The sequence below is a fragment of the Falco peregrinus genome, chromosome 6 (assembly GCF_023634155.1).
Source record: "Falco peregrinus isolate bFalPer1 chromosome 6, bFalPer1.pri, whole genome shotgun sequence".
NCBI lineage: Eukaryota > Metazoa > Chordata > Aves > Falconiformes > Falconidae > Falco > Falco peregrinus.
Window position 1 is genome coordinate 82,101,496 of NC_073726.1, and position 21,569 is coordinate 82,123,064.

A 21,569-nucleotide genomic window follows, 5' to 3' on the forward strand; every position below is an offset into this window, starting at 1 on the left:
TTCTTCTTCTTGTCTGGGAGCTCTGGTAATTTAAATTCTTCTTATTCCTTCTGATCTCAATATGAAAGAATACCAAGCAGGGCTATACCTGCAGTTATGCATCTGAGTTAGCAAAAGGTCACTGAAGCATGGGGGAAGGTAAGTTTAATTGCTGCTATTCTTAATACTCTTCTGTGACGACTCTCAAGGTGTGCCAGGGAAAGAGGAAATGGCTTGTTGGAAATGAAAATGAGGATGGATAACTAGAGCCAAAGATGAGGAGGTCTGGAATGGGTTGATTTTGCTAGGAAATAAGTGTATAGGGGAGTGGTGGAAGGGACTGTAAGAGGAGACAGGTTGAGAGCTAGGCTCCAGGTTGGTGTTGCACAATCAGTTTCTGTCTCTTAAGCTGAATCTAAAACTTTGAATCTCTAGACTGTTTTGATTATTTTATCCAAAAGCAAGACTGAACTCAGCAGACCTGCTCTTTCTGTCCTCCTTATGACCTTCTCATTTGTGCCTTTGTTTGAATAGCTGTGCAGTGATCTGGCAGGTCATTTGTTTCTATACTGGCTTCCTGCATGGCTGCAGAAATAGTTGTTCTTGAGCGACTGAAAGGGTGCCAACAGCTTATGTGTAGTAGGAATGAGTTTGGTAGGAGCAACAGCTGCATTAAGAAAAAAAACCCAACTTTAGCTCTTTGTATATCAAATAATTTTTGAGTAGTGTCATTCTTATTGCTCTCTATTGGTTCATGTTGGGAGGATTTTAGACTGGCTCACTGCAAGATCAAAAAGTTTTGATCAGTTTGGAGATGTAGGTAGAGATCATTAGGGCTGTATGTAATGGGATTTCTGCCTTCTTTAATGAAACCATTTGCTCAAGGTACATTTAATGTGCTGCTTTTCAAATGCAGAAAGACAGGACAAGCTATTAAAAATATGGAAATAATTAGAATAGAGTAGTTCCAGTTGGAAGGTACCTGCACAATCATCCAGCCTAACTGTCTGAGCACTTCAGGGCTCACCAAAAGTTAAAGGATATTAAAGGCATTGTCCAAATGAGTCTTAACACTGACAGGCTTGGGGTCCAAATGAGACTCCAAATGAGTCTTAACACTGACCACCTCTCTAGGAAACCTATTCCAATGTTTGAGCACCCCCTTGGTAAAGAAATGTTTCCTGATGTGCAGTCTGAACCTCTCTTGATGCAGCTTTGAACCTTTCCCATCGTGTGAGTGGATACCAGGGAGATCAGCACCTCCCCCTCTGCTGCCCCTCCTCAGGAAGCTGTAGAGAGCAATGAGGTTGTCCCTCAGCCTCCCTTTCTCCAGACTAGACAAACCCAGTGACCTTGGCTTCTTTTTGTAGGATATGCCTTCCGGGACATGCCTTTTATTTTAAATACCTTACGCTTTTTGAAAATAGTGTCTCAACTTAAAGACTGCAGTCCAAGCTTTCTTGCATAACCCTTTATCTCTGTGTGTATTATGATAGAAAATGTCATAGTCTTCAGAAATGAAATTAGCTAGAATGATTAACTGAATCTGTGTTTTCACAATTCACAATTGTTTGTAACTTACACGTTTTATTTTTGTAAACTTTATAGGAATTAGAACATTTACTGGAAAAGCACAGTATTCTAGAAATGGATTTCTTGAAGGAAAAAAAAGAAAAAGTAATTTCACATCAAGATCATTACAAGATGCTCCAGGTAATTTATTTTTTGTGGTATCTCTATTTTTAGAGTATATTTGTGTCCACCAAATACTCTGTTGAATATCTATAGGACTGCTCAAAAGCCTGTTGAATTTAAAGAATTTCGGAGGTCTGCAGATCAAAGCCTGACTTTTAACATTAGCGGAAATATTGGTTTAATAGTCCCCTTGCCCAGGTATGTTATTACAACTCAGATCACTCATCCTTATAATGATTTATTTCATAGAACAGATGAAAAACACTTTGCAGAGTAGATGTGTGTTTAACAGTATGACTTAGCATGTTCTAGAGTCAATTATTTGTAAAGTATTAGCTGGCTTGAATATGGAATAGTTTGCATTGTAGAAGAAGAATCTTTATAAAGTGTAATTAGATGCTATACAATGGAGTTAAAAATGGTTCCACTGCAAAAATTAACATTATTCATTAAATACATACATGAAGTTTCACATACAAGACAAATTTTTCATTGAAGCTTTCCGTCTTCTTCCAGTGTTATAACAGGACAAACTAAATATTATAGACTTAAACATTTCAAAAGTTTCTTGTTGGTAAATCAGCTTCACTTCATTATTTTTTTTTTTTTTTTATTTTTCGCTGCTGTGGATGGTTTTTAAGTAGCTACTGCATTTTTTCCCATTTGTATTTAAGGGTTTCTGTAATAATTTGTATTGAATTCCTGGCCGCAGTAACTCCTAGAATTTACAGTAATAAAATAATCTATTATTTTTTTTTTTCTTTGTATGTAACCTCCTACTCAATGAAAGAAATTTTGCATAGCTATGTTTCAAAAATAAGTTTTGCTTAAAAAACTTATGATTTATGGAGTATCATACGGGTTTAAGTTAGTGGTCGTCATCAACTCTTGACAATAGAATTAGTGGATTTTATTTTTAAATACTTTCACGATACTTTTCAAGCAAAATTATTTTAGTGGAAATATTACTAACGTTTGAAAGTATCAGTGTCTGTATCATACCTCTTTGAATCAGATACTACAGTTTTCAAGAATGGCAATGAAAGGGTCGTAACCTTTAACTTACTTTGTAGGAAAACTCATGTACTTCCTCATGTTGTCTTCTGTGTATGGTCAAAATCAAATCAGAGAAGAAATACTTCTAAGAGCTGACAGTCAAAAATACTTTAATGAAGTTTGAATATTGGATGCCTTCTGTTCAGCTTTTGATGCCAGTTCCTTTTGTCTTTCTTCTTTGGCTCCTACAGCACTAGGGTCAACACCTGTGGCCACACACTGAGTAAATCTGGCAGCTACACAGTACACATACCTGTCTCGCTAGTGTTTCTTTTTCCAGTAGAAACAGCTACTTATTACTGCTGTTGACTGGAAAAGCTTGAAAGCAGACTATAGTGGTGACTCTGGGATAGCTTTAGCAGCTCGCAGGATAAGACCTGCAACTGAACTGATTCTGATATCCCAAGTTGTAGGCGTGCATTGACTTAATTTCTCTTACGTTAAATTTCTGTGTTAATATTTGAGTATAAAACAAATGCCCCGTGAGATGGTTCTAACTGCTTTTTACATGTACATGCATTGTTTCGTGAACCTTTATATTAACTCACTCACATCTGGCACTTGTGACAGGGAATTCTCAAAAGCTCGTTTGGGGACAACACATCTAGTCTGTTAGTCAGATCTTTAACAAGGTGATATTTAGTTTAGATTCTTCTTCTTCTTTTTTTTTTTTTTTTTTTTTGTGAAGTTATTGTGCTTAGTTCCAAGAGATTTCATTAATCTTTGACAACTAAGCCAGTATTTTTTTTTTTCCCATTCATCTTTTCCTATTGATTTCTGCATCAGTCAAGGGTGACAGTTATGTCACCACAGTTTTGTTGTCACAAAATTGTTTCAATAAAATATGCTTTCAGGCTTTTTGGTATTAAAAAATATTTTGAAAGACAACATAGGATACAAAGATTGATTACATAGGAGATATTACATAGGGTATAAAGCATATTACGATGTTTTGTCTGAGTTGGACTAGCATGCTGATGAAGTGAGTTGTGTTCTGGACTAGTCACAAACTTTCTTCATAGTATGTGTGAAAAACCTGATACTTAATTTTAGTAGTACTGAAATTGGAAGAACTGAAGGAGAGTTATAATCCCTCTTCCTAATCAGGGAAGACAGAATTCCAAGTCTTTACTATAGTGTTAGTATTTAACCAATGGATGAAACCGAGTGTTGCTGCATTTATGCTTGTGTAAAAGAGAGAAGTAAAAAGTGCTTCATCTAAATAAAACTTCATTTAAAAAATCAAGATTTAACACTGTGTATGGTATTTTTACATTCATAATGTTGTTTCTATATGTTACTAAAGCAACCAGAGACAGTAAAGGAGCAGCAGTGGGTTCATAAACAGAATAAACAAATTGCTATTAACTAGTATTATAGAGCTATTTGGATATTTAATGCAATGGTCTCTTGGAGATCTTGAATTCATACAAGCTGGTAAAATGAGAGTTATGACTCCCACATTCCCACTTTGGTGTTTGTAGTATTTAAGAGGCAGAATAACATACTGTAATTCTAACTTCTTTGCATACAAAAATGTAGCTGAGTTAAAATTGCTGTGGGAAGTGTAATTTTAGTTTTCTTGACTTGTGTGCAGTGTTGCAACCGTAAAGCTGCATAAATGCAATGTGAGCCTTATAATTCCTTGCTTATTTAGATAGGAAGGAAGCAGGTGCAAAACTATGTCTGATGTTTATATTTTTTCAATGTCAGACTTTTTTTCTTCTTTTTATCACATAGTTACATATATCACCTCAACTTTTTTAACACCTCACCTCTTTTCTAAATGTGAGATGCTGCATATTTTAAAGGCCTTTAGTGCTAGTAATACGCATTGTTGACTATAATCACTGTTAGTGGTCATTTTAATCCTCTAAATCTAAAATTTTGCTGCAGCCCCATTGCAATATGTTGTAGAAATGACTACTGCGTTTTAAAACTACCAAACCCCAATTTGTACTATAGTGAAAATCCATCAACAGTGAAATGAATACTTTTAGTAGGTGTATTACTTTTCAAATCAGAGAGGGAACATTTAATTTGAGAGGGGAGAATAGTGTCTGGGTTCTAGTGCTTGGAGTAGGAATTTAATTATTTGGACAGGGGTTTTAGCTGATAAGACTTCTGATGTTTGGTCTATCTACAGAAAACTGTTTTTGATGATTCACTAAGAACTGGATTGTACTTTTCCTCTGCTATTTTTTTGATTTACCACACAGTCACATTTGAAGTAATACTTCACTGCTGCTGGAAAATTCTAGTTGAGGTTATACACATATTTTTCCCATCATCAACCCTTTATGGACATTAAGCAAGCCAGGTTTTTTTTAAAGAAAAATATCATTGATGTGGTGTGATCTGTCTTTTTGAAGTAGACTTTTTTTTTTTATGTTGGCAACTGACAGTGATTCTTCTAACTTAAATCTATAGTTGTTTAGAAAGCACCAAAAATGTTTTTGTTTGGAATCCTTTATTTCTGTTCTGCCTTTTTTTTTTTTCTCAGGAATGTCTTTTAAATTTTTAGTGAAAAAGTGACTGTAATGTGCTTATTTTATTTAGCAATATTCCTGTTGTTGCAGGAAGTCATGATTAAAAATGAATTAGCTTACTACTGTCATTTAATTTTGAAATATATTTTTGTGCATAAGAAAGCAGGTCAGATAAACTCCCTCTTTAAGTGATGTTTTAGAAAGGTAAGAGAGGAAGCTTATACCAAAGAAAATATTGACAGATCAACATGTAATGATCCAAAGAAACTACTAGGTCATGCAGTAACATCTAGCTGGGATTGAATAGCCTGGTAATCTAAGAGCAGTCATTGCTGGTATTAGATGTTGTTTTAATTTTTTATTTCTGTAACTGTTGATGTTTGGGTGATTTTTCATTTGAGTGCCTGTACAATTGTCACTTTCAAATTGTAAAGCCTCAAATTATGAGGGAAAGTCTTGAAGTGAGTTAAAAAGTAAATAGAAGTTACTAATAAGGATTGAGGAGTGGGAAGTTAGTCATAGGTATCATTCCTCCTTGTTAGTCCCAGTGTCATCGTGTCCAAGGGCTAGCACTTCTCCTAAGGGACCTTGTCCTGTAACAGCGATGCTGTGTGGCACTGATCTGGACGCAGAATGGCAGGGGTATGTAGGGCACAGCTGACTGTGGGTTAGGGGTAATTCTTCTGGGTTGTGCCTTTTCTAAGGCACCTTTTCCTTCCCAGTTCCCTGCATCGTTGGGGTTGGTTTTGTTCTGTTTCTCCACTTGTTCCCAACCTTGCTTACGTAATGGATAAACTCGGCCCTTCTGTGCCTTCCGTCTCCCTTCCCCTTTTCCTTTTTTATCCATTGTTGACAGCTGGGGAGTATAATTTTGCCTGTAATATGGGTACTTCCCAGCATTTGAGAGAAGAACAAACTGGAGTCTCTAACTTCCCCAGCTGCTGCTTTGTTGTTGTTACAGGAATGCCGCCCATTTCTAGCCAGTGCTAGACCTACAATGTGTGATCCATCTTGTGATGGTGGTCTAGTGATGATGGAATATGTGGTCCATATTATGAAGAGTCTCAGTGGCTGAAACCTGAGGACACATGAGGGGAATCTGAAATGCACATCTTCCTAGAATAATAAGTCTGTTGATGTTGACCATAAGAAGGTGGCAAAGTTTGTGTATTTGGAATGAACACAGATTATCCCAGAAAGCAAGCTTCCTGTTCTGGAAGACCCCTGTATTATGCTTTTAATGTACATAAAAATTCCTGGCCTTGTATGAACATTCATTTTGTAAAGTAATTTCAAGAAGCAATCTTGCAGTTGGATGTCCAGCATCCAAGCTCTTGGAAGCACTTGCCGTTGAAGTGACAGGGTGAAATGGCCATGTTTCCTAATGCTGGTTGACCATATGATTAATAAATGTTGTATCTTCTAGTGGAAGATACAGCTTTCTCTGGAGGAGGTATTCCCTGTGTGTTAATACTGTAGTTAATACCATATACCCCATACCATGCAAACAGATATGTCTTTATCCTGCTTTGACAGACCAGTTTTCCTGTTTGGGGGCGTAGCTCTTGTGGGGAAAAAAGAATAATGATAGTGATAGAAGATAACATCCAAGAATTTGTCTGTTGCCATCATACAGAACCTAAAATAAAGTACAGCTTGAGTAACTGTGCTCTTTCTTCAAACTGCAGTTCACCTTTGAAATTAATTTTGTATCATTTTGACTGCAACGGTTATCTCCATTCCAGAGAAACTCATGAAGGGGCTGACAGATTTACTTCTGTTTGCAAGCTAAGGTATTCCTTGTGTTTATTATAACAAATTTGTGAACTTTGTAATGGAAAAGAAGAAATTACTTATGCTTTCTATTTTGTCTCCCAACATCTCTATATGAATTTAAGAAAAAAGTTACTGTTTTATGTTCCTGAAATGTGATATTGTGTAAGAATGCTTATAGCAAAAAAAGCATAGCTGTAGCCTGTTTTGTGCTACAGTTTCAATTAGATTTTAAATAATTCCACCTTAACTTCGGTTCAGATTGGGGAAGGAGTGTTGAAAGTATGTACTCAACAATAGGTTGTGAAACAGATTTTCTCTTCTTGAGTTGGCTCTGGAGATTTTAGGGAAGCTGACATACCTGGATCACTTAAACAGCAAAAATACCATACTGTTTTGCTGTCTTTCCTCTTTCTGTTTCTGAGGTTTTGAAGTAGGTTAAACATAACTGCATCCATGCTTGTACACTAGCTGTGTTGAATTGGGTTAATGACTGTTTCAGTTTTGTCACACATGGACACTAGGAATAACGTATGCAATTTTAGTATAATCTACCTAGGATTTTAACTGGAAATTGGTTAATAATTCACATAAGAATCTTCATAAATCTCTCTAATTTGAAAATGTGTTGTATTTCTTAATAGCAGCAGCAGGCTTATGGTTGATTCGGAATCTTGGCCTGGAGTAAATGATACTGAGTGTATCACTGTGCTGCTTTTAATTGCAGCATTATTGGTAAAGCACATATGAAAGCTCAGTGCTGCTTTGTTTAACTAATATCAGTCAAAGGCTTGGTGATCACAGAAAATATCTGATAGTGTTTGACAGTTATGACATTAGCTGTGATGGTTATAGTGAGCTTTTTATTCCCCTATATTTCTGTTCTTAATTTGAGAAATAATGTTCTAAAAATAATTGTGATAAAGTAGAAAAATTAAATCTCAAATATTTATTTTATTCACAGAGTCATTGCAGTTGGAAGGGACCTCCTGAGATATGTTTCCCACAACATTCTTGCCTCTAAATTGGAGAGATACAGATTTAATGGATGGACTATTAGATGAATAAGGCTGGATGGCTGTATCCAGTTACAGCTAACAGCTCAATTTCCAAATGGAAACCAGTAACACGTGGTTGTGGGAGAGGAGGATAGAGAATATCTAAAGGGAGATGTCTGAGAGGAATACGGAGAACGTCTGACCATTACTGATGGGAGATAAGAGAGAGGAGGATAGAGAAGGTCTGAAGAGAGAGATACGAGAGGAGGATAGAGAATGTCTGATCTGGCAGGAGATGAGAGGACAGCTGGGTTTTGTGAAGGAGAGTAAGAAAGATAAACATGGTTATCTAGTAGCAAAAAGGTGTCTGCATGCTTGTAGTGATATATAGCTATGTAACTCCATGGATGGTTTCTGCCCTGAGCCTGGTTGTACATCCAGCTGGAATTTGTATCCGGGCTCAGAGATATAAATATGAGCTTCTCTAATAAAGTGTCTCGGGTTGCACCACAACTGGAGTCCGTGCCTTTATACGCTACAAATGGTGCCCAACGTGGAGCTTGAGTAGGAGGCTCACGGAGCCCAAACCGGTGGCTAGCCCAACTGACCCAGGATCCACAGAAAATTTTGTGCACCCATCACCTACAAAAAAGGTGAGCAGTCAGGAACAATGAGAGGGAAGTTATCCCGAGATCAACAGCGCAGCCTGGACGTATTGCGACGGCTGCTTTCAGCTCAGCAATGAGCTGTGACAGGTCCGCAGCTAGTGACGCTGTTTGAACGGATCCGTGACGTGGTGCCAGACTTTCCACCTGATGGCACTTTGCAAATTCCTGCCTAGCAAGCAGTCGGCAGATGATTGTATGATGCTGCTGCTGCGGAGGACTCTGTGGCAGGAATGCATTTAGCAACTGGGTGACAAATTCTGACTACTCTTTGCCAAGTGTCAACTAATTCTACTAACAGTGCTAAACCAGGGGAGGCTGTAAATTGCACTGACAGCGTGACTCTTCTCAACACACCGTCAACGACGGAGATTCTGTCCATACCTCCTCTCCCCCCAAAGCTCCTGTCACCAGTTGCAGTGACCCTCACAACACAGGACCGAGTGCAGGAACAGGACAACTCGGACAATGATTCATTGACATCGAGAAACTTTTTGTTTCAGGTCCTATAGATCCAGAAAAGGAACCAGACCTTTTTCCTCACGCGCACACACACACATGATGACTTGACTGTGTTTCTGGGGAGGGTAAAAGGGGGTCCGGGGGATCAGTGGCGGGAATGCAAGTGGGAAGCGCTTGAGAGGGGATTTAGGAGTCGCTATGGCATCTCCAGTGTTGTATCAGCCAAATTAGCCTCCAGAGTGGCAGCCTGTGCAATATGAGGCCGTTGAAGAGTTCAAAAAAAAAGCAGTGTGGGAAGGGAGGTTTCATAGTACATTCACTATGTCCCTTCTTGAAGTGATGGCAGAGCCTTAAACACTCGCACCACATGATTGGAAGTCATTGCTTTGCATGCTATGAACTCCAATGCAGTACATGATGTGGTTATCTGATTTTCGTGAGCTATGTGTAGTGGCCTCGATTGACGTGCTTCTAACTTGCTTAGTAAATCAGGCTGCTAGCTTGCTAAAGAAAGTAATACTACAAACGCTACTCTTTCTGGCTTTATTAGCAGATGTTGATTCTGTCCGTCATGCGTCGCTACAGAACCGAGCTGCTATTGATTTTTTTATTGTTAGCAGAGGGACATGGGCGTGAAGACTTTGATGGGATGTATTGCATGAGTGACCACTCTGAATCAACTCACAGAAGCATACAAAACTTAAAAGCCTTAAACAAAGATGTGCAGCAGAGCCAGGGGTGGTATGCCTGTGGTCTCTTCTCATGGCTGGGAAACTTTGGGCCGTGGATCAAAAGTATTACAGGATTTATTGTAATTGCCATAACTGCCTTATTGATGTTTGCCTTATGTCTCCCATGTCTTTTTTCCTGTATTCAGTGTTTAGTTGACCTTAACATAAATTGAGTCATGGTCACCCAGCTACACAAAACCTTTGCCTTGTCGCAATTAACAAACAAAAAAGAGGGAGATGTGGGAGAGGATAGAGAATGTCTAGAGAGGTGTATGAAGAGGAGTATGGAAAATATCTGACCATTACTGATGGGAGATAAGAGAGAGGAGGATAGAGAGGGTCTGAAGAGAGAGATACGAGAGGAGGATAGAGAATGTCTGATCTGGTAGGAGGCGAGAGAACAGCTGGGTATTGTGAAGGAGAGTAAGAAAGATAAACATGGTTATCTAGTAGCAAAAAGGTGTCTGCATGCTTGTAGTGATATATAGCTATGTAACTCCATGGATGGTTTCTGCCCTGAGCCTGGTTGTACATCCAGCTGGAATTTGTATCCGGGCTCAGAGATATAAATATGAGCTTCTCTGTACAATAAAGTGTCTCTGGTTGCACCACAACTGGAGTCCATGCCTTCATATGCCACAAGTGTTTGCCCCTCAAGGGTTCATACTAGGACCAATACTATTTATTATCTTCATTAATGAGATAGTGTGATTGAGTGCACCCTCAGAAAGTTTGCAGTGGACACCAAGATGAGTGGTGTAGTCAATACACTAGTGGACTAGTTGTCCACCATTGCCCACAGGTGGTTCTCTGCAAAACTACTTTCCTGCCATTTGACCCTCTGTGTACTGGTGCATGGGGTTATTCCTGCCCAGGAGCAGGACTTAGCTTGGTTAAACTCTAGCCTGTCAAGGAGCCACTGAGTGACAGGGTGATCCGGGTGTATCACCAGTTCCTCCCAGCAAACTTGCTGAGGGTGCATTCTGCCCTCTCATTGAGGTCATTAAAGAAGAAGTTAGACAGTACTGACCCCAGTATCAATGCATGGGGTACTCCACTTGTCACCAGGTGGACCTTCTGCCACTGATCATAACCCTCTGTACACAGGCATTCACCAGGTTTGAAGTCCACCTCACTGTCCGCTTATCTAACCCATGCTTTTGTGAGCTTTTTCTGTAAGGATGTTGTGGGAGACAGTGTCAAAAGCCTTGCTAAAGTAGAGATACCATACCACCACTTACCATAGAAGGCTATTGAGTTGGTTAACCAAGATTTTCCTTTCATAAATCCATGCTGACTACACCTTCTTGTATTCATGTGTCCAGAAACAGTTTCCCGGATCAGTTGCTCCATCATCTTCCTGGGGATTGAGGTGAGGCTGATGGGTCCATAGTTCCCCTCCCCAGATCCTCTTTCCTGCCCTTGTTTAGGACAGGCGTGATATTTACATTTTTCCAGTCTTTAGGAACCTCTCCTGATCACCATGATCTTTTGAAGATAATTGGAAGATTGAGAGTGGCCTCACAATGACATCAGCCAACTCCCTCAGCACTTGCAGCTGCATCCTATTAAGGCAGCATTAACTTGTTTAAGTCCACTTTGTTTTGGTGTTCCCTAACTTGATCATCTTTTGCTGAGGATTTAAGTCTTTTCTGCAGACTTTCCCTTGGGTCTTGGCAGGGAGGCTGGAATTCCTGAAGGCCAGTCTTACCAACAAAAACTGAGGCAAAGAAGGGATTTTTTGTGTCCTTTGTCACCAGGGTCCCTGCCCCACTCAGCAACGGTTTTGTGTTTTCTGCAGTCTTCCTTCAGTGGTTAACACCCTTGTGGAGTCCTTTCTGTCCTTTCATGTCCCTAGCCAGATTCAAAACCAGGTGGACTTTGGTTTTCCTAACCCCATCCCTACACAATTGGAAAGCAGCTCTGTGTTCCTACTGGGTCACCTGCTTCTTCTTCCACATCCTGTACATTTCCTTTCTATGCCAGAGTTTAGTGAGGAGCTTCTTGTTATCCATGCTGGCCTCCTGCTGCTTTTGCTCGATTTCCTGCTTGTCACAATGGACCATTCTTGAGCTTGGAGGATATAATCCTTGAATAGCCACCAGCTGTCTTGGAGCCTTCTTTCTATAGTTGTATCCCATGGGATTCTTCCAAACAGTTCCCCAAAGAAACCAAAGTCATCGTTCTCTACTGAAGTCCAGTTTGTGATCCTGTTTTTTGCCCTGCTCCTTCTCTGAACTCCCCCATCTCATGGTCACTGCAGCCAAGGCACATCTTCACATCCCCAGACAGTCCTTCCATGTTTTTAAGTATTGGGTCCGACAGTGCCTTGGCGATTACTTCTCAGTCACCTTTGTTGGGAAGTTGTTATCAATGTGGCCCAGGAATCTCCTGGATTGCTCTGTTGTCCCTCCAGAAAATACAGGGGATGCATAATGTCCCTTATGAGGACCCGGACCTGTGAACGTGAGGCTTCTTCCTCTTGTCCTGTTGTCTGAAAAAGGTCTTGTCTACATCATCTTCCTGTAGACCGTCTGGTCTGTAGCAGGCACGTCCAGCAGTGTCTGCTATGCTCATCTGCCTGCTAGCCCTGACCCGTAAGTCCATCACTGATCGTGTACCCCAAATGAGAGCTCCATGGATTCCAACTCCTCTCTCACATAAAAGGCAACACCCTGTAATCGCCTTCCTGGTCTTTCCTTCCAGTAGAATGCATTTATGATTCTGGAAAAGGTGTTCTGGAGGAGATTGGAAACAGGTCTTGAAGGTAGTGCTTTTTGTGGCTGCAGTACCAGAAAATGTATGTTTTCTTACAAAACTAATATATGACTTACATCGTGTTAAATACCATCTTCTAAGAAAATATTTAGGTTGGTTTTAGGTGCAGACATTGAGGAGACAGAATGCTAATAATGAAAAATAGGTGTGAAAAAAAGTTACCTACTGTACCTGCAACCAAATTTATAAATGAGATTCCAGGAAATTTCACAGGTCACAGCAGGGTTTAAAATTATGGAACACTGAAAATGGGGGATTTCAGAAAAGGCACTTTCACAGATAGTAATGCATCCTTTTGCTCAACTGTTAAAAGTATTTATGGATATGGCAACAATCCCTTGCCCATCTCTTTCTCAAGTGTGTGCCAGATACCTCACGTTTATTTCTTCACCTTTTAAATTTTTTTTAGTGTTACTCTATGTAGTGTTCTTTCAGACATTCATTTTTATTCAAAGTCTCTATTTTATTAATAATTTCAGAGCTGTTTGTCTTTTGGCCTGTTTCCTCCCCTCCCCCCAGTTTTGATGTCTTCTTTCCTCTACATTATTTTTCCACAGTATAAGGAAAAATAGCTTCTTTTTTTTTTTTCTGTTAGGAAAAGATTCTGCTCCCTTTTTTTTTTATGTTTTCATCTTAAACTTAATTTTTTCGGTCTTGTTTCAGAATGATTAATTGGAACAGTGGATATAATATTAAGCATGCAAGTTTTGTTTTAAAAATATGGTCTGTTCAAATATACCTCTTATTACATTTTTGTACATTATTAACAGCTTGGAATGCATAACTTGCCTTGTATTTTAGTATACAGTTACAGTCATATAGCTTGCTTAGCATTTATTCTTTTACAGTTACGTGCCTCCTTTGGTTCTCTAATTTTAAAGATATGCAAGAAATTGTGCTTAGAAAACTTTCATTTTTCTAGTGTGTAAGTATGTGGAAGTTAACATATTTTTTTGGAACCAAGATTCCTGTCCTGACTGCTTTCTAACTGGCCTGACCTGTTTTGTGCCAGTGTATCCTAGATTTATTTGAATGCATTGACTAATTTATGTTTAGTGTGTCACAGGTCCATTGTAGCTACTGTACATCTCCATTTGTGCATTCATGGTGAATGTGTTCAGGATGATTATTTTTTTTTCCATTTAATATGGAAATTCTATTTGAGACAGTTGTGAAATGACCAAATATATTTAACACTGATAAATTGGAGTTCATTACCACCAAGCTTGTGCCATCAAGATTTTCACTGGATCTAGCTTTTGTAGAAATACTATCTTGTTGGATTATTGGGGCGGATAATAGAAATGTGCAAAATGTACTCAAAATTAAGAAACCTGTGAACTTGAATAACTGTACTGTTAAGGCAATGCTTCTAAGTCAGTTATCTGTTACTTGGCGTGCAGTTTCTTAAAAAAAATTGGGGAACAGTGCCAAAGCAACTCCATGTCTGTGGATCCACTTGAGTCCTGTTTGTCTTCAATGTAAGGCATCTGAGACAGTGTAATTATTGTGAGTACTTGACCATTCTCACTATCAAAATACTAAGTCTTAGCCAATATTAGTCAAAATTAGACAATAGTTTTAGCAGCATTTTTGTATTTCATGTTTATATACTTGGGAGAAATAAGATGTACAGCAAATATTAGTATGATATTTTGGGAACAGTTTTGAAGAATTGCTCCTTCATTGCCCTTTAACTGCTAAATCATCTTCTTTGGTTCATAGTTCATTAATAAACTACGAATGACTGCAGAATATAGTTTACTACCTGCTGAAAATTTTATTGCCTAATTAACCTATTACTTAAACACCTTTAAATTTACTTCTTCAATCTGTGTTAAATTTCATTTATATATAGTACACACTTGATGCTGGAACAGTTTGATCAGTTGAAATATATAATTTGTCAAGTATTAAACAACTTTAATTCTATAAAGTATTCTAATTTATTAATTCATACACTGGAGGTTAATACATAACTAAGAAAAACTCATGACTTACATGTCAAAGTCAAATTTATTCATGCATTCTCTGTTTACTTGAAAACTTCCTTATTAATTATGCCTTTAAGATTTAGGTTTTTTTACTTGAGTAAACTGCCAAAATTTAAAAATGTAGGCAAAATGTGTAGCACCTTAATTTCAACAAATAAGTAGTGTAGTAAACTGCTACAAAGGTGTGTAACAGCTCATTTCTATAGAGCTCCTGATATTGGGAAAGCAGTTAGAGTGGTAAAAGATTAGTCATTGAAATAATCACAATAGAATATAAATGTAGCAACTTAATATCATCAAGGTTTTAAGACCACCATCTGATTATGAGAAACTTTAAAAGGTAAAATAATGATTGGGAGGTAGAGGAGATAGAGGAAGGTAAAAGTCAGCTCTAATTATATACCAGCATAACATATATACCATACAATTGCCGTTCTATTTTTTTTTCTTCAAATAAAAATGATTTGTTTATAAGGTTAAAGCAGTTTTAAAGTGTATATTCTTAACCTGATTATTTTTGGTACTGCTTGTAGATAACTAGTGAACAATAATTACTTTTAATTACCTCCCTGTCATTGTTCTTAAAAAAACAAAAAAATAAAAAAACCTGAAGAAACAACAACAACAAAAAAAACCCACCCCATGTTGTGTTGCTGAGACTTGTAGAATTTTTTTCCTCATTAAAGGCTTAAAGGCTCCAGAGCTGCATGTGACATTTAAAATAATCATGTGCTTAAACTACTGAGAACTCTTTTATACTTTTCTTGGCTAAAGTTTTATCATTTAAAGAAAAATGATGCTAATGAAAACTAGAACATCTGTTCTTAAACCTGAAAGATGTTGAGATAAAACAGTCTTCCCTAATCCTATGCAGTTCCCTAAAAATAGACCTATTACTCAAATGTATTGCTAAACAGACAGTATTTTGGTTTTGGATATGCATTGCAAATTTAAGCATCCTCAGGCAAATAATTGTTTAGGATGATCAATGTTAATTTCCAGAAATAAATGCAAATCTGATTAATGCTTAAAAAATAATCCAAGATACAATGATAAAGGACTGAGCATTTTTTAATTTCTTCATCTATTATAATATTTATTTCTATAATAAGAATAATTTCAGCTAGTAATTCTGCACTTAATGTAGTTCCTTTTTATGTAGGGAAAACGATCCAAGCTCCTGTGCTAGGTTTTCAAAGGGCTGAGGGTGTAGTCTGAGTTTTGAGATAAGTATATGGAAAGAAGCAAGTGTGTCACTGAAATGCAAATTTCAATTAGTCTTCTAGGTAAAGACTTTGGAATAAGGCTAGGAAACTTCAGAGAGGCTAAGAAGGAAAATTGTAGTTTGAGCTCATAAGCAAGAAATAAGGAAAAGTATTCTGGATCTCCCTTGTATTCAAACTGTATAATTGGAAAGAATTTTTATGAGCGAAGAGCATTTCTGTTAGTAATAAAGGAGAAAAGGAAATGCCCATTTCCATCTTTGTGAACTAAACCGTGGTTTCCGCCAGCTTTTCAGTTTGTTGCCTGCTTTTGTGGCACCAGTATTTTTGGGTTTAAAACAAAATGTTTCAAAAAAACCCCAAACCCAAAAACCATACCCCAAACCCCTCCAAACCCAGAAGCAACAAACTCTTTGTGCTATTTAGCGACTACTACTTAGAACTCTAAGAAGATATCCTTGTTATTACAGTTCTACGATAATGTAAATTTTGCAATTACTTATTTTGTAAGTAAACAGAGACTTGATGCTTGTGTCCATTAAGGAATATTTAGTCTTATGCTTTTTATTTTTATATAGCAGTTGCAATTTTCATTGATGGTTTTAATAGTGAGTTGTGCTAAATGCTTCAGCTTGAACTCAAGAAAATCTACTAGATCATGATAAGTTAGCTGCTTCTAGGGAGATTGTGCTCTCCTTCCTTCCTTGAGTCTTCCAGTGTTTATCAGGTATTTTTCAATATTATGATTTCCATTGAATTGGCTTCATCTGGGAACTTCCCCCTTGTGAGCAGAGACAAATCTAATTTTGGTCACCAGGGGAGAACAATTCCAGGGTTTCATATGGAGTGTGATCGTATCTCTGCCACCTGGGAATTCCATGACCTGCACGGAATCCCCTGATGACCAGCCAGAACACAGCTGTGTCCAGCTGGAGAGGTGAGAGGTGCTTCCGTGTACGGGACTTGGACCTATTGCTTATTTAGCCATGTATCACTTCACCACATTCAGTGTTACTGTTTTAAACTAGATTTAGTAGGTCTTAGATCTTGTATACTGTTATTTACTAAGAATATAGTGACAGTTTTAACTGAGGAAACTTATTCTGGCCTTTTTGGTATTCATTCAAAGATGCAGTGGACATCTGGCATGCAGGGGGAAAGAGGGTGTTGTAGGTATCCTGCAACAGAGACTACAAGAGTAGTCTGAAGATATCTCCTATTTTGCATTATATTTTCATGAGATAGTTCTCGCATGGATGAGGGTCTAGTGGCACTTTTCCCCCATCTTACATTGAGGTTGTCTGTTTTGCACATTTTTGAGAACTGAATATTTATTAAATAAAAGTAGCAGCTCTTTGAGACATGTTGCAATTCCTATGACAGTATTTAATAAACTTGCAATGTATTCCTATTCAGTCGCCACCAATTAAGTTATCTTGTCATGTACTAATCACTGCCATAGCTGATGAATCTTCCATTGCACAATAGAAACCCAATAATATTTTTCTGAGGAAGAAACAACTTTTTTATTCTTTTTTTGATATTTTGGATTTTTAATCTCTGCTGCACTAATTTAGGTTTTTCAATGTGGCCTTTTAAATACCTTTACATATGCTTAATAAATCTGCACTCATCCAATTGAGAAAGGCTGTATTCCAGCAGGATTTGCTTTCATTTTTTGAGAAGACCTTTAGCCAAGAGCCTGTAAGCAATATTTGTGCCCCTGTGAAGAGGGGAGCTGCTTACAACAAGAATATGTCTTAATCCTGATTTTTTGCATCTGGATTAGCCAATTTGTGGGAGGTCTGACATAGTGTAAAATACCAAAAAGTTTCAAAAAAAGTTAAAATACAGCTAAAGCTTTCTGTCAAATTCAGTCCTAATGCCACAGCCTTTTAAAATCTTTACATTTTAATTTATTTTATACAATAAAGCAAGCATGAGCTTCTTTCTGCATCCTTGCCAGCTGGCTTGTAGAAAGGAACTGAGGGATGCTTGAAAGGGGCGGTGTATGTATGGTCTTAGTTTGTAGAGTTGGATGAAGTGATATTTGTGTCCAAGTTAGAATCCCTTCACTTCTCGCTCTGACTTTTCAGCAACAGGAGGCTTCTTGCTGTTATTATTTTGTCCTACTCTTGATGTTTTGGGAGGAAAACTGTGATCTCTGTTTCCCCCTTCCCCCCCATCTATGTGGGTTTGGGTGGGTTTTTTGGTGGAGTTTTTGTTTTTAAACTGCAGCATATTGAATAGATTAAAGAACAGAGCTATGGAGAGAGTTACTGTTGTCCAAAGAAAAAATTTCAAAGATGAGAACCATGGTTTTACTGTTGTTGGAGGGAAGGATGGTGGTGTGGGTGGGAAGAGTGTATTCAAGAAACAATATAATGGCAAAATGAAAAAGATCTAGAGAATGAATGAGTGTTAGATACAGTAATGGAAAAGTCAGTCACTGCCTCAAAGGTATGCATGTGCAAGTCTTGGACAGGAGTGCAGTTCTCAAACTGAGACAATGGGAAAATTAAAAACTCTTAAGAAGACAAAAATTAAATTTTATCCATGTTAATTCTGTTCTTGTCACTTAATCTCTATTCCTTGTTTGGGCAGGAGAGAGGTTGCTAGGCAAGTTTTGGGTTTTTTTTTCCCCCAATTCTTTTCCTGTTGCAGACTTCCTATAGTGGGAATGTTCTTTGCGTATTCACATACAGCTTCAACTGAAGTGAATGAAAGTTTCGGCTGAAAGCCAGATTTGACTTAAATATTTTTTTTCTTCTATTGTTCCCAATGTCATGTTTTATCCCTCGATTAATACTCTGCTCGTTTGCTTTTAAAAAGATTGACTTCTTGCAAAAGAAATGGTATTTTTCCCAAAGAATCTTTCTTACAATTTCTTTTTAAAGCTTTGATATCATCAAAATTGAGAACTAAACGGAGTGTGTAAAATAAATAAAACAGCCACTTCACTGTCAAGATTCTTGAGGTTTATTCCTCTCCTTTGAAAAGTAGAATATATTGTCTATTTTTGTTGTTTTCACTATAGATTATAGAAGTTTTGAATATTTATCTGTATGAATCCATTTGCCTTTTGTGGTCAATTTCTACAGTAGTAACATTTAAAAAAATGGATTAGATGACATAGTTTGATGATAAGTAATTTTAAAAAACTACCAGGTCTATGTGTTTTTCAATTTGCAATTAAATTTAAAGAAAGAAAAACCACAAACCCAAAACCAATTAAAACCCAGCATAGCTTTTAGTTAGCTATAAGTAACTTAAGGTGGTATCAATCATTGCTGACTTTTCCAGAATGTTACATCTGATGTGTTTTAGCTTAAATAAAAAAAAAAAAAAAAATTACTGATTTTTGGTGATTTAAGTGAATTCTTTGATTAGAGGAAAAAATAGATAAGTATATAATCTTTTTAATAGATTAATTAGATTTTCTACCCACCCCAACCCCAGAAATGTAACTTTTCTCCCCTGGAGTAAGTAGTTTTGTTTTTAGTTCAATGACATCAGTGTTTCACAGTAAGTGAAATAGAGAAATAAAGAAATGCGTGGAACAGTTCTCACATAGGAATGCTCTTCAAATGTCTAGGTCTGTATCTAGGCCCTGAACTATGGGGGTTTCTGGTAGAAGGGAGTGTTGGTGGGTTTTTGTTTGTTTGTTTTTCACAGGTACCCTGCAACTGGAATCACATTGATGACAGGCAACTAGAGGTTGGCATCATCTTTGCTAATCAAGCTGAGTTCTTAAACACAGACTTAGGAACTAAATACTGTCATCTCTTTTTGTCCATCTTGTGTGTTGCTTGCAAAGGGAAGCAAGACTTATTCCTTCTCTTCACATATGAGTTTAACATCTATTTAAGAAGTGTGGGTTTAGTCACCTGAGACGTGGGAGGTGGTAAAAGAAATAACTAAAACCACATTCCCGCTCATCAAGCAACACAAAAATTAAATCGATTTTTAGGGGCCCATGTCAAATGTGCATATGCAAACACATGCATTCTGGGAAGCAAGCAGGAGGAGCTAGAGCTCCATGTGATGAGGCTGAACTATGATACTGCTGAAATAACTGCAGTGTGCGGGGGTAGTTTGTGTGGCTGGATCTCTAGTGTGGATGATGGATATGAACTCATTAGAAAGGCAGGGAAGAAGAGCAGGTGAGGCTGTCATGAAAACAAGCAGCTTCATACCCCAGAGTTCAGGAGAGCTGTCTGGTTTAATTAGGTGGTGGGAGATCTGGCTGTCACTATGGGAGAGTTCTGTATTGACTCAGAGACTGAGGAATGTCTGATTATTGGGGGGAAAAAAAAAAAAGAAGGTTGAGGTATGGATCGGGGTGTGCTAGCCTTTTGGTCCTTGGAAAAATCATGGCTCGGGTGCTCTTGACAGCCATTTCTGGGCACATGTAGAAGGTGATTGGAAATAGCCAACATGGGTTTACCAAAACGTAAATTATACCTGACCAACCTGATTGCCTTCTGTGATGAAACACCTAGACTGTGGATGAGAGGAATGCAATGGAAATTGTGTATCTTGACCAACCTGGAGAAGAGAAGGCTTAGGGGGAACCTAGTAGCAGATGTCCAATACCTACAAGGTTGTCAGAAAAATGGAGCTAGGCAGGCTCTGCAGAGATGCATAGCAGGAGGACAAGTGGAAATGATGATAAATTGAAACATGGGAAGTTGCAACTTGATATAAGAAAAAAAAAAATTGTGATGAAGATAAACATTGGGATGTTTTACCCAGCGATGTTGTGAAACCTCCATCCTCAGAGGCTTTGAAGGTCTGACTGGACGAGAATCTGGACTATCTGGTCTGAATTCTGTGTTGATCTTGCTCTCAGTAGGAGGTTCAACTAGATGACCTCCAGAGGTCCCTTCCAACCTGAATGATTGTGTGATTTTTGTGATTTAATACTGTGGTCATAAACTGAGAAAAATAAATAGCCCACTCCCAGTCAGTAAAGTCATAACTCAAATCCAGGGAATACTCCCCAGGCTGAATTGTTTGGAATATTTTACTCTGATCTGGCCTACCTCATTGCCAGCAAAAAGACATTAGCAATTAAGGGCAGGGCCAGGAATGCCTGAACCAAAAATCTTATTAATGCAGTATTTGAAATGTTAAACTAATCAGAATATCAGTTACTGTAAACTTAAATCACTGTTTTATGAAATATAACGGGTTTGGTGCTTTTAAATACATCTGCCTTGTGACAATAGGAACTTGTACCATACAACACATCTATGTTCTGTGTGAGGTTTCACAGTAAGCAAATCCAGAATGTGGAACTGCATGACTGGTTCCCTGACATACACAATAAGAAGCGAGGAGGACTTATAAAATCTGTGTATCTGTGATTTGGGTACCTTTTTCTGGTCTGTGGAAGGTGCTTCCTTCCAGATGTAATTTTTCTGAGGTTAGGTAACAAATCTTTTCCTTCAGCGACCACAGTAGTACTATAGTCTCTTCAAATAATGGAGAAGTAAGTTCTTCTGCTTTCTTGATTTACTTTTTTATTGTGCCTGGTGAAGGTGTAATTTGTGTTTCTTTGAATTTTTTTTCTTCCCCCTATGTGCTAGATTATTTATGAATTTGCCAGAGATGTAAAACAAATGACCAGCAACTTAATGTAGAAGCTTATAATTTGATAGCAGTTCTCTGGATGCAAGGAAAACGTTGGTGTAAGTTGCAGATGCAGTTTGCATTCTGGGTTG

At 37.9% G+C, this 21,569-nt stretch overlaps 1 protein-coding gene across 6 annotated transcripts in view; it reads left to right on the forward strand.

Moving 5' to 3' along the window:
* Nucleotides 1–21,569, forward strand: part of CCDC91 (coiled-coil domain containing 91) — a 150,016-nt gene that overhangs the window by 41,508 nt on the left and 86,939 nt on the right. For all 6 annotated transcript variants that reach the window (XM_055808663.1, XM_005234745.3, XM_027782887.2 and 3 more), the window contains exon 6: nucleotides 1,588–1,692. In XM_055808663.1, coding sequence (XP_055664638.1) covers nucleotides 1,588–1,692 — 105 coding nt within the window. The remainder of the gene's footprint in view (nucleotides 1–1,587; nucleotides 1,693–21,569) is intronic.